At 40.7% G+C, this 13,426-nt stretch overlaps 1 protein-coding gene across 1 annotated transcript; it reads left to right on the forward strand.

Moving 5' to 3' along the window:
• The first annotated feature begins 4,395 nt into the window (after positions 1–4,395).
• Positions 4,396–10,791, forward strand: LOC147145811 (tubulin beta-4A chain-like). Its single transcript, XM_086033410.1, has 5 exons — positions 4,396–4,538; positions 7,969–8,077; positions 8,164–8,274; positions 8,390–8,634; positions 9,672–10,791. The coding sequence occupies exons 1-5, from the start codon at positions 4,482–4,484 to the stop codon at positions 10,485–10,487; spliced, it is 1,338 nt and encodes a 445-aa protein (XP_085889536.1). The 5' UTR covers positions 4,396–4,481; the 3' UTR covers positions 10,488–10,791.
• Positions 10,792–13,426: the final 2,635 nt, after the last annotated feature.

The raw sequence follows: 13,426 nt of genomic DNA on the forward strand, positions 1-13,426 counted from the left end.
TTGTCTTTAATGCTCGCTATGCTAATAGTAACTTCTGGAAGACTGCATATTCTCACTTGAACTATTTAAAGGATGCCAGAAAGATTGAGACACAGCTGTGGAGCATTTTCTGATATATTGTGGAAGAAGGTCTAATCTATCCAACATTGTCCCTACACTTATCTTGCCTTGTTCACCTGCCAACAAGGACACCTAGCCCATGTGACAATGTATGATCTCACAGTCTTAACTGAAATCCACTTATCCGTGCCTAAGGTGTTATGGAGAAGGAAAGCCAAGAGAAAAGATAACGGCCTGGCTTATAATATATTTGACAAAATCAGAGTTTTTCCCAAGTGAGAGGCTGACGAGCTCGAAACCGGAAGTGCGACGTCATTAGATGAACAACCATAGCAGCGTCAATGGGGAAAATGTACAAAGCCACTCAATGACAGACTCAGAAAACGATCTTTCAAACTTGTCAAGTCATGTCACATGCGTAGAGCATTGGCTCCGGTGTGCTGCTGCTTTTTTTGTCTTTTCCCCCCAATTGTGTCACAGATTGAAATAGCGGTCTCTACCCTTTATGCTTTTATTTTGGACTATGTTTACAATTTCTTGCAGCCAGTCGGGAGTTGTAAATGAGACATTTTGTTTCAAGTGTTTATTGCAGAATTGCAGAACAGTTATGCAGTTCAACAGTTTTGATGTTGCTTGTAACAAGTTTGCAGAAAGGAAAAACAAAATTACTGGACTGACATTGCCCGAACAGTCGCAGCTGGAATCGAGGGCCAGTTAATGTGGAAGCCAGTTGAACTGTCACCCAAGCTGGTCCATTTAGGTCAGAGGTGGGGTCCGGTCCTTAAGAGCCCCTATCCAGACTGTTTTCCATCTCTCCCTACCTGAACACACTTGATACGAATGATCACAATCGTTATCAGGCTTGTGCAAAACTTGGTGATGAGCGGATCATTTGAATCAGGTGTGTTGCAGGCAGGGAGAGATGGAAAACAGGCTGGATTGCGGCTCCTGAGGACCGGACTTGAGCACCCCTGATTTAGGGTATGTGCCGTATTCTTATCTTTTAGCCACTGAAACAACTGGTGGCCTGAATGTAAACAATGCATTGCCACACAGCACTGAGGCATATCACTGAAAAACGCGCTAAGAATGGCAAAGGGGGACCAAATCCTGCTCCCCGCCTTACAGATATCTTTATCGTTTTGGTAGATTTTCCTCAGACCCCTGTGTTTGTACAGTTCTTGTCAGAAAGGAGCAGAGCTGATTAGACCAAATGGAGACGAGAACACAATTTTTGGTTGGCTGATTGGTTGGCTGATTGGCTGTCACACGAGGCTAGTTAGCATCAGTTTGTCATGAGTCTTTCTCCATTTAACTCCCGCTGCTCATGTGAAAGTCAACTCCCTGTGTTTTTTGTAATCAAAGTTTTGACAACATTGTTTTCTAAATTACTTTAGTTACGCAAATCAATGCACTAGATTTGGGTGCATACAAAGTTGGCTTCTGGCGCCTGGCTCCTGTACGTCATTTTCACTTGCATTCAGTTTGTTTCTGTTAGCTTTTTTTAAAAGTTGTTGAAATTAGTATTTAGAGGTTGCATAAAACCTTGTCATTCTTTATTTCACGCGTGTCAAACTCAAGGCCCTCCTCGTCATTTGATGATGCTTGTGAAAGCCCGCCGCAATTTTTCTTGACTTCTGGAAAATGATGTAACATGATGATTATTTGGGTTTTTGCACAAAACATTAGGTAAGGGACAAGAAGTGTATCTGCCTTGCACTATAGCCACATACCTAGTATGTAAGCCAGGTGTGGGCAATTAATTTAGCAAAAAGGCCATATAAGAAACTGGAACGCTTGCCAAGGGCCAAGCCAACATGCTAACACGCAGAACTGGGCAATCCGTCCCTGGGCCAGACCGGTCGCACCTTACGGCCCAGCCGGATGCCCCCTTTTGGGGCTGGTGGTGGGGGCTGACACATTTTAAAAAAGGGCTGGACTAAGCATGGCCGGAAGTGGATATTAGTCCAGCCCACTAATCGGCCCTCATGCGTTTGATGTGGTCGCGAGGCGGCCAAATTTCATCTCAGCCTACTCGGTGAAATGCTTCTTTTTAGGCTTCTTTCTACTCCCGCGTCGGCGCGAGCGACAACTGCTGCTGTTGGTGACAGGTCTGCGACACATGCCACACACACATCAGGAATTGTTGCTGCCCTGATCGGTCCATTATGTCACATGTTGCGATGACATACAGTTTCCCACACGGAGGACAGAATGCACCACGCAGCTCGTTGCTGCTGCAAAGCAAACTAGTTTGGCAGTGGCGTATGTGTAAAAAGAAGCTACTCACCCACGTTCCCCCTGAGCCGCCGGAACGGGTCGGGGGACGACGATGTTTATGAATTTGGCCGGAGGGTCGCGGCCGGAAGTGTACCCAGGTCAAGGGTGGAGGGTCGAGGCAAAAAAGGGTCAAGTGCCCAGCTCTGCTAACGCGATTTAGTGAATTTGCAATATAATCAGGAGTCGAGAAAAAGCGATTATGTAATCGCGAAGGCTGTGGTTTAAATGGTCATTACTTTATTGACAGCGAAGGAGGGAGGGAGATTTACTGAACCTAAGCTAATGCTGCCGCAGCTACAGCATACCTGGTACATTTTTTGTGTTCTGCCTATGTAAGAAAATGTGTCTTTGAGCAAGCTGTTCAAATTTGGGACCTATTGTTCGGACACAATCTGGATAGTTTAAATGAGCATTTCTCCACCCAAGACTTGACAGCTGCGAGCATTCACATTTTCTTTTTTTTTGCAAGTGAAGAGGACCATCAGGAACCGCTATCATGTCAAAGCCAAACACTAGGCAGAGTTGAAGTGCAGCTGAATGCATAGATTAATGTTAGTAAACAGTGTTAGCCCCTGATAACTAGTATATAAACACCAGTGGAGGGAATTAATAAAGTACAAATACTTAAAAGTACTAAAACTTTGTCACAGTACTTAAGTAAAAATTTCAGCTATTTACTTAAATAGCCTATATTTATTTTTATGACTTTTTACTTTCACTCCTTCCACTTGAAAACAGAAATTGTTGTAGCTACCAAGTCATGGCTGTATTTTTTTGTTTGTATGCTTGTTTGAAATGTTTTTGCCTCCAAGAATGATTTGTGGTGAATACTTGGAGTCTTGTACCTGTCCGAAAAACAACAAACTTCTGATAGTCAAAATGTTTCTGTCAAATCTGAAAACATACAAATAAGGTGGATTTTGGATCTTGAGTAAATTTGGCATTTCTTGTCACCCCGTTCACAACATTTTCCTGTTTCATGTTTAGCTTAGTTTTCTTTGCAAAGCTGTACTTACTGGTACATTTAAATTTACTTACCGACTATGCTCAGTTTTTAGTTCAAATAGTAATACATTCAACTGGTGGTCATTGCATTTCCTAAATTTATTTTAAAATTGAAGAGCCTTTAAACCCTATAGAAGCTATGGTTCTTGCAACTTGGATCTCTATCGCCTCTGTGTGGTCACAATGGTTACTAAAATGATGTTGGCTTGAAAACACAAGCTTTAAAGCACAAGAAATTATTTGCACTACTTTGTTTCGTTGAGACAAAAACAACAACATATTATTTCATTATGAAACACTTACATATTGTGATAGATGAACCAATGTTTTGGCTGCAAAAATGACTTCTGTCAAAATATAATATGCATTATTAACAACAGAGCTCACCCACACCCCTCAGGTACCCTAAGCAAAATTATATTTGGGGGCTCTCTATTTCTTCAAATAATTATTGATCATTCATACACCCACACCTGTGTGTGCACTCGCTTATAGCTGGTCTTATTTGCTGTAAGGCTTAATGAGTTATACTATATCTGGATATGAACATTGAAGACATAAGTATCTCAACAATATAGGTTTGCTGCTCGAAACTGTACTGTACTACTCATTTTTACGTTTACCTTCCAATGAACACACATCACAACCCTCATTACATGTTGGTACGTCACCTGCAGCCAGCCAGGTATTTGGGATTTTAAAAAATGGGCACGGTGCTGTATCCACAAGTTGGACAGTGGCTCTAAACGATTAATTGGTTATCAAAATAGTTGTCAATTAAGTGATGAATTTTGACATCTCTACATAGATGCATTATTTGTAGTAAATACAGCATTTTTGGACCAATGAAGTGAAGTTGGACAATGTCCCGTGGCACACCTGATGATCTCGGAAGGATTAGTTTTTCCCCTGCATTCGGTCCAAGCCTTCCCAGGTACCTTATCTAGTCATGCCAGTTTGTTGTTTCAAAGGAGAAAGATGACATCACATTCCAGGAAGTAGTAAAGTAGGCCACTGAGGGAAGGGCGGGCTAAAGCTGAGAACTACTCCACAGTGCACCACCTACTCCAGCACACTCTGTACACATTCAGAACTTAACAGCAGCTCCTGGTAGACGCGGCACACAACACAGAAACATGCGTGAGATTGTTCACCTCCAGGCCGGACAATGTGGGAATCAGATTGGAGCAAAGGTACACTAATAATTAGCAATCTTCTGTCTGATGTTTTCCAATTTGTGGATAATGAATTCTAAATAGGTCAACGTTGGGTCAACTGCTGCGTAAGCATAATAACACACTCTGACAGTTTGAAACCTGTCAAAGATTAACAGACAGACATGTCTGATTCTTGCCTGTCTAAATTAATAATAGATTAAATTACTGTTAGTACACAGTTTATTTGTGTAATTGTATATGTGTTTCTAAATCACTGGCAGCTGGTTAAGAGAATTTCATGGCTGTCTTCTTAAGAAGGCCTCCTAAATATGCTAGGTAGGTTTAAAACTATGTGACGAGATGTGTTTAACTCTCATCGAAGATCATTTTTAATATCCTTTACAGGATCTAAAAATCGTAGCAATGTAGCAATCAACAGTGGAGTACGTCACTCTACATTTCACATCTGCTGATTGAGAGACAAGGTTGTTATGGTTAACAAAAACTAATGATACCGTTAAAATTGAAAAAACATTTTCGTTAACAAAATGAAATAACGAAAACTCTTAAACTTTGAACTGAAACTAAATCTTACGCTTATAATACTAACTAAAACTAATTGTGACTATAGTGAAAATGTCCTTTGTTTCTTTGTCAATGAACATACAAGCGCTTCCGGAGTTCATTTTGGATGGGATGAGGTAAGGTCAAACAGTTGTTTGAGAATTGTTTTTTACTGTACTTTCAAACACCATTCTTCGTGACTTTTTTTTTTTTTTTTTAAATTTTGCACTCAACAAACGCTCCATACATTAAAAAAAAATAAAACTAATAAAAATGAAACTACAACGAAACAAAACAGCTTTGAAAAATAATTCAAATGAACAGAGTTTAACTTTTATAACCCTGTTAAGAGAGTTTTTTTTTTTTTCTTCTTTGCTGGTTTGTTTGTTTGTCTTTTGTGTGGTGGCAGTGTCACATCCTTGGGTGCTTTGACAGGTTGCTCTGAAGATGATCTGCCTCCCTGTCAATTGTTTGAATGGACCCTACCTGTTCAAATAAGATTTAGTAATGTTTGTATAATATTTGGTTAAATTTGCAAGCCGTCACACGTCATGTGTTCCACACCGGTCTGTTTGGATTCTTTTGCAGGGCGTAATTGTTGCATGGTGGTTAATGCACTGAGCTTCCTTTCTTGCAGCCGTTAAGGAGTGTTTCCCATGTGTTTCGTTATGGGCGTTTCACACTGGACCCCTTTTAACGTATTATGTATCCATTAAGATTTAAAATATTAGCCTCAGAATCATTTGGCTGGTACAATGTCTTGTTCAAAGGAGATTGCCTCTATTTACAATGGCAACACCTTCTGCAAACTTTGTCACACGATACTGATGCATAATTTTATAACCCAGACAACTGTATATGGTGTACTTGATTGCCTCATTGATCTTTTGATCATGTCTTTGTCACTGTAAAAACCAGAGCTGGGCATTCCGCCTATTTGACGCGACCGGTCCATCTGTACGCCTATGACGGACGCCCATTTTGTAGGCGATAAACGATAGACGGGAAACTTAAAACTCATTCAGTCCCAAATACATGTTTATATGTCTTTTCACAGTCCAGCATTCAATCCCAGGAATTATTTATAATTTTTTCATAATTTTTTCCATCTAAGTAATCGTCTATTTTTGCGTCTATAATATTGCGTTTGTGGGATATGAGAAATACACCCGTTTTTAGCCAGCTCAGAAGGGCAGCCATTTTGTCCCTTCTGTCAACTAAAGATGAGAGTGAAGTTGCTCAAGGCTCAGATAATGACCAATCATGACTCAGCTTCAGAAAACAGGTGATTTTTATTAACGTATTACATTCAATTGTTTGCAAGGACAACAGAAATTTCCGTTTGAGTCTAATATTTCATATATTTGTATTTATTTGCATTGGAACTTTTATAGCTATGGTTGTCTGTTCAATCCTGGTGAGATGATTTATTTCAAGAATATTTTGTAAATAATTAGTTCCGGTTTTGGTCATGTAATGTCGCGTGATGGACTTTTATTATCTTTGATTTATCTACTGCGTGTTTACAAGGCACAAACAATGTGTTATATTGTGTTTATTTATTGAATGTTTGAGTCAGAGATTATCATAATTATTGACTGTAAATACTATATATGGAATATTGTTATTGTAATTTTGACAATGTTCCATAATGGACCAGCAATAAAACGATTGTGGACATAAGTACGAATTTATTGTGCAGCAAATGCGTGTGACGTAGTAAGTAGTACCGTACGTTCTTGACACTGATTGGCTTTCGTGACGGCGCTGAATAAGAAGAAGATCTGAGGTCCTAAAATAGTGGTGACAAACTGTAATGTAGGGATGATAGCAGTGGGGTTAAAATAACGATGATGGACTGGTTGACGGTCCTAAAATAGCATTGACAAACTGTAATGCAGCAATGATGGAAGCGAAGTTCAAATAACAATGCCAGAGTGACACAGACGTCACAGTTTGGGTTCATCTTGAAATAATGAAAGACTGACTATGTTGGATGGGTGGCCCAGTTGCTGACGAACGACGAATGATGGACCGCGAAAATTTATTGACATGCCCACCTCTGTTAAAATGCAGCCAAATGCTGCCCTGTTTCCAGCTGCTTCTCTATAGCAACACCACCATAATACGTAACAAAACGTACGTCTTATCATTCTGTTTTGCATTCATTTGCAAATTTGGGAGAGAAAAGGAGATAGGAAATGGCTCTCAGTCCCATTGTTCACTTCAACAGGCAGGCAGGTTTGTGAACTACCCGATTGCCACTGGTGCGGGGAGTGTCACAAAACCAGTACGGCTGCCCTCTATTCCGCTTTTGCTACAAAAGCAATTTTGTCAAGACATTTGTGACTGTCTAACTAGGAAAAAAAAACAACTAAAAGCGTTTTCCTGTGGACATCAACTAATTTGTGTAAACACTGAATACTACCGGCTTTTCACTGGTGGGTAATCCAGGTCCAGAAAGTAAAAACCCTGCCACAGTTTGGCTCTAGCCACAGGTGCTTCTAATCAACTGAGCTCATTTACCTGCCGGTTTAGTAGAAGCACCTGTGGCTAAAGCCAAACTGTGGCAGGGTTTTTACTTTCTGGACCTGGATTACCCACCTCTGCTGCAGACTAGTGAAAATCTGACAAAATCTCAAAGAAATTGTTGTTTTTCCAATTAATCAAATAGTTTGAGCCGATGCAAATGTGGGTAGTATGTCTTAAATTGTTGTAACTTCTAAATGGCAAACGTGAAACTTCATTTTGCAAATATGTACTCTTCAATAACATATTGATGATCTTATTTCAAATTATTATGGAGGTGTAGTTTAAAACTATGTTGTTCAAATCCTTCTTGGCCTAGCAGTACATTGATGCAGTGTTTTATAATGTTTGCTGTGTTTGAATTTTTCATCAGTTTTGGGAGGTGATCAGTGACGAGCATGGTATTGACCCAACTGGATCCTACCATGGAGATGATGAACTCCAGCTGGAGAGAATCAATGTCTATTACAACGAAGCTACAGGTCAGGAATCCCTAAACACAACTGCAATGACTTCTGTGTTTTAGGGAATTCAAATCTAAGATTCAATTGAACTATTTGATTCACAGGAGGAAAGTATGTCCCAAGGGCGGTCTTGGTGGATTTGGAGCCAGGCACCATGGACTCTGTCCGGTCCGGCCCATTTGGCAGGATATTTAGACCTGACAATTTTGTCTTTGGTAAACTACACCTTTCCATGCTCCTTCTCTATAATTGCAAATAATATAAGACAAGACATGGTGGTATGAAATTCAATTGTGGCATAGTAGATCAAAATGAGGTCTTTCTTTCCAGGCCAGAGTGGAGCTGGAAATAATTGGGCCAAGGGTCACTACACAGAGGGAGCCGAGCTGGTGGACTCAGTTCTGGATGTGGTGAGGAAGGAGGCGGAGGGATGTGACTGCCTACAGGGGTTCCAGCTTACACATTCTTTGGGTGGTGGCACCGGCTCTGGGATGGGAACTCTGCTCATCAGCAAGATCCGTGAGGAATACCCGGACCGTATCATGAACACCTTTAGTGTGGTACCCTCGCCGAAGGTACAACGCATGTTGCTCTCACATTTAATGGTCATTCCAGGATTGGATGACAATTTAAGCACTGAAAATTTTCATGATTGTACCATTTAGTTGATATTTTTTCATTCTATTTTTAAGAAGAACATGTAATTATGATGCAGTATAATTTGATTCATTCAGCTCAATCATACACAATACACTTTTTATGAGACGTTTTATTTTTACATATTTTACAGACAGGAACACGCCCTGAAGAACATATATTAGAAAAGTAAAACTTTATTTCAATGCTAATTGAATGTTAATATTACTCTATTTATAGTAACGGTTGCAAGTTTCAAGGTTGCAAACCAGTGCTAATGTTAGAATTTTTCCTCAATTATACATGCTAGCTGTGCTAGCTGCTAAGATTACCGGTCAAGATTAAATTTAGCTATACCATAAAGAACAAACTTGAATTAAAATGTTTCTCCTTCTGATAATAGCAGGGTTCTGTTAGTTTGAAAGACACACCGCATTGTGGCTAGAAGAGTATTTGATAATGTAATTTCTGCTGAATCATGTAGCTCACTTTTTTCCTCAAGACGACTAAGGTTTCCGTAACACCGTTGTGTCTACAGAACATGGAAGCATAATTGATACAATTTAAAATGTCTATGATAAGAGAAAATGTTTTCAAAATTACAAGGAAGACATATCTACATAATCATATCCAAAAAAAGATGATTCAAAACTTATTTTATATGCTATGTTTGGTAGGTAAGTTGGTCACCAGAGGGAGGGGCAATAGAAAAAAGTCATTTTAGGGACTGCTCATGAAATATTTGGTGTTTTAGATAATATTTAGGAATCACTTTTAGACCACAGATAAAGTTGCATTTTGTTTCAGGAAGTCCACAGCAAGTATTTCTTCTATAATTTGTGCCTGGATTGTTATTGGGGAAGAGGACAGAATATGTTCTCCATTTCTGGAATGACCCATGACAGTTAAGCCTAGGTGGCATTTTACACTCTGCTGAGTGAAATTTCATTTTTTAATTGCAACGTTTCGCCTGCAGGTGTCCGACACAGTAGTGGAGCCCTACAATGCCACCCTGTCCGTCCACCAGCTTGTTGAGAACACAGACGAGACCTATTGCATTGATAACGAAGCATTGTACGACATCTGCTTCCGTACCCTCAAGCTGACCACGCCCACTTACGGAGACCTCAACCACCTGGTTTCTGCCACCATGAGTGGTGTGACAACCTGCTTGCGTTTTCCCGGGCAGCTGAACGCGGACCTCCGCAAACTGGCCGTCAACATGGTCCCGTTCCCTCGTTTGCACTTCTTCATGCCGGGCTTTGCTCCGCTCACGAGCAGGGGGAGCACACAGTACAGAGCCCTCACCGTACCTGAGCTCACTCTGCAGATGTTTGATTCCAAAAATATGATGGCCGCCTGTGACCCCCGCCACGGGCGCTACCTCACCGTGGCTGCCATATTTCGTGGCCGCATGTCCATGAAGGAGGTGGACGAGCAAATGCTGAATGTGCAAAACAAGAACAGCAGCTACTTCGTCGAGTGGATCCCCAACAACGTCAAAACGGCCGTATGTGACATCCCGCCGCGCGGCCTCAAGATGGCCGCCACCTTCATCGGCAACAGCACTGCCATCCAGGAGCTGTTCAAGCGCATCTCTGAGCAGTTCACCGCTATGTTCCGCCGCAAAGCTTTCCTCCATTGGTACACGGGCGAGGGCATGGATGAGATGGAGTTCACTGAGGCGGAGAGCAACATGAACGATTTGGTGTCAGAGTACCAGCAGTACCAGGATGCCAGCGCTGAGGAGGGAGATTTTGAAGAGGAAGAGGAAGAGGAGGAGGCTGCCTAAGACCTATTTCTCTTTTACAATTCACTGCCTCCATGCGGTTATTGTAACCTCTGCCCCGGGGCTGCTTTATCTGCACTATCACTCCTGCCTCTTCTCTGTTTTACTGCCTATAGATCTTTGCCCTCGTCTTCCAGCCAAAGTTGAGTTCACTGGATTCTCTTCCTTACCCCAGTGGACACACAGAGGTCTATCATCGGCTGTCTTTTCACTACACAATTCTATATCTGGGTCAAATGCAATACATTGTATTTGAAATCATTTGTTTCATTTGGTATTTGACTTCAATAAATGTATTGGGAAACAATTTTTTTTTGGTTCCTAATTTAGCCTGAGCAGGACACTCCAGTCATTCCCTTATCAACCACAGCTTTGTCAGAGTAACAAAAACACCAGACACTCCTCTTGCTTTTGTTTACTTGAGAAAAATTAAAGGAATGATACAAACATTATTCCAGGTAAATAAACACAGCAAAAAAAAAAAAAAAGTGAGCCATAGGCAGTTTTACAGGGTGGCAAGGGGTGGCAGCGGCCACCTTTACCAAATGACTTGGCAATCCTGTTGGCAATGAATCTATCAAAACTATGGGCTGTCAATTTAGCGCGTTATTCTCTGCGTTAATCCAACCCCCTTTTGACGTCATCTTTTTTTTCGATCGCGTGATTAAGGTTTCCATAGCAACCAGCGGCTTGATAAAGGCTGCTGGTCACCATGCTCTATACATCCATCCATCCATTATCTATACTATTTTTAAAAAAGCTTTAGAGTAGAGGAGGCGTTACATCTGCTTCAAAATATTGACAATGAGGATGAATTGCTCAGCTGACACATGCACGGCTGAGTCCTCCTGCCCCGCGGTGATAGACGCGACGTACGCGTTGGTAGTGTGACGCTTAAAAGTTGCTCTTCCTTATCTTCGGAGGCCTTAGTATGGCGGGTAACAGTATAGGTTTGACTTTATGTATTTGTTCTGGCGTCTTCCTTGCAAAAGAGAACCAACACGGTAGGACAGTGTTTTGTTGAGTCTTGTGAGTCAGACGTGAACAGTTTTCGCTCTAATTCACCTCTCTCTCTAGTTTCCTCTTAGCGCCATACCAAACCAAATAAAAAAGGAATAAATACTTAAGCACAATCTACATAAAGAAATATATACTCACAAAAACAATATCGAAGCATTTTAGAAAAATAATAAATACAAAACAATATGCCGTTTGCTCCAAAGCAGCTGTATTTTATAACAGCAGGAACCATGTGTTACAAGTTAGTACTGTATTTCATTTTGTGTACTTTATACATAATTTCATAGTATTCATAGTGCAAGTATGCATATTGTATACAGGAGTTGTTGCTTCCATTTTAAAATGCACTAAATATTTACGGCTAGATGGAGGCAATTGATTCGCTGTGGCGACCCCTGATGGGAAAAGCCGAAAGGAAAAGAAGAAGGAGAAGATTTACGGCTAGTAATGGCCCCTGTTGTTTGTATTGGTTGTTTCTGTTGATCAAAGGATGGCCTCCTGCATGTGCAGACACATGCTCTGCCGCAGAGCCAATATGAAAGCACATTTTCATCTCTTGTATTTTAGCATTGGACATCCACGTGGCTGAGCAAGTTTATTCACATGCATGTTTCAAGTCTGTAAGAGACGTTTGCACTCAAGTGTCGCTGCTCGTTTTCAAGCCAACAGCCACAAAGCAAGGCTTGACTTTACAACAGGTGTGTCCAAACGTTTTAACCTTTTGCAAAGGGACAGATTTGCTGAGGCGAAAATGCGGGGGGTGCGACCATTTAGCCTGACATTCTTTGTTACATGGAATACCAATAAATCCAAGCACATTTTAGCAAACCAGTCTGCCTTTTGTTTTTTTTTGACTTTTTAATTTAAATTTCAAGATTATTAAACATCTTGATCTATTTGAAACTTGACATCACTGGCAAATAAATGCTCACTGAACATTTTGATTTAAAATAAGGAAATAAGTAAAAGTATTCACCAGTGCAAATTACATTTCAAAGTAAATAACAACTGGCAATTAAATGTGCTCTTAAGATTTTAATCATACGACAGGGAAATATGTAAAATATACATATATATCATATTCACCAGTACAGGCCAGGGTCAATTTCAAACATGGCATATTGTTGAAAATAAATGTTCAGTGAATTTTAGATTTAAAAACAGGGAAATAGGTAACAGTCTCCTTGCAAATGAGGCAGACACAGTTGTTGAGAGTGTATTTTATACACTTGTCTACAGGACTACGGGCCAAACATGATTAATTTTATGACAGAGGGTGCGGACCGGATATCATTTGACCGCAGGCCACATTTGGTCCCCGGGCCTCCTTTACAAGAAGCAAGTGAAGCAGTCATACTTCATTCTTGAATGAGGTTGGGGCTCTCACAAGTGCTGAGTCCTCAAAACAGGCATGAGAGATGAGAGGAAGAGTTCACTGTAGTCACACAGGGACCTTGAGCGTGCTTTCAGAAGATGAGAATGAAGAGAAGCAACAGGTGGTCACTGCATGGAAGTAAAGGTTGGGAAGATCCTGTGCTCTCCCATGTGCGACGCATGATGAGGCCGTGCACTCAGAGGGAGCAAACTCCTCTCAAGATGCAAGATGCTCAATCCAGGGATTAAGATACTGTATGTGTTGCAATGAGTTGTGATGAACGGCAGGAAAAGCAAAATCCTCGAAGAGCCTGGATGACAATACCTGCAAGGGGACTATGGACCACTGAGACTCGGTAAGCACAATTAGACATCAATAATTTGCTATTTTATTCAGTTATCCTTTACTATACTATATTTATTCATTATTGTCTGCAGTAGATCTAGACTATTCTTTTATTTTCGTATTTGTCAGAATTATTATGGAGTCAAAAACAACATTTTCGTTGGCAAATGTCTGTGACGGTTGAACAATAATGTGACAAAGC

The sequence above is a fragment of the Filicampus tigris genome, chromosome 6, assembly GCF_054856515.1.
Source record: "Filicampus tigris isolate MCC_2025a chromosome 6, RoL_Ftig_1.0, whole genome shotgun sequence".
Lineage (NCBI taxonomy): Eukaryota > Metazoa > Chordata > Actinopteri > Syngnathiformes > Syngnathidae > Filicampus > Filicampus tigris.

What these genes read in the sequence shown, in the direction of transcription:
- LOC147145811 (XM_086033410.1), top strand. Translation starts at nt 4,482, where the DNA reads ATGCGTGAGATTGTTCACCTCCAGGCCGGACAATGTGGGAATCAGATT. An exon ending in GGAATCAGATTGGAGCAAAG is followed by an intron (nt 4,539 to 7,968) that starts GTACACTAATAA and finishes ATTTTTCATCAG; the next exon opens with TTTTGGGAGGTGATCAGTGA. An exon ending in GTGTGGTACCCTCGCCGAAG is followed by an intron (nt 8,635 to 9,671) that starts GTACAACGCATG and finishes TTTCGCCTGCAG; the next exon opens with GTGTCCGACACAGTAGTGGA.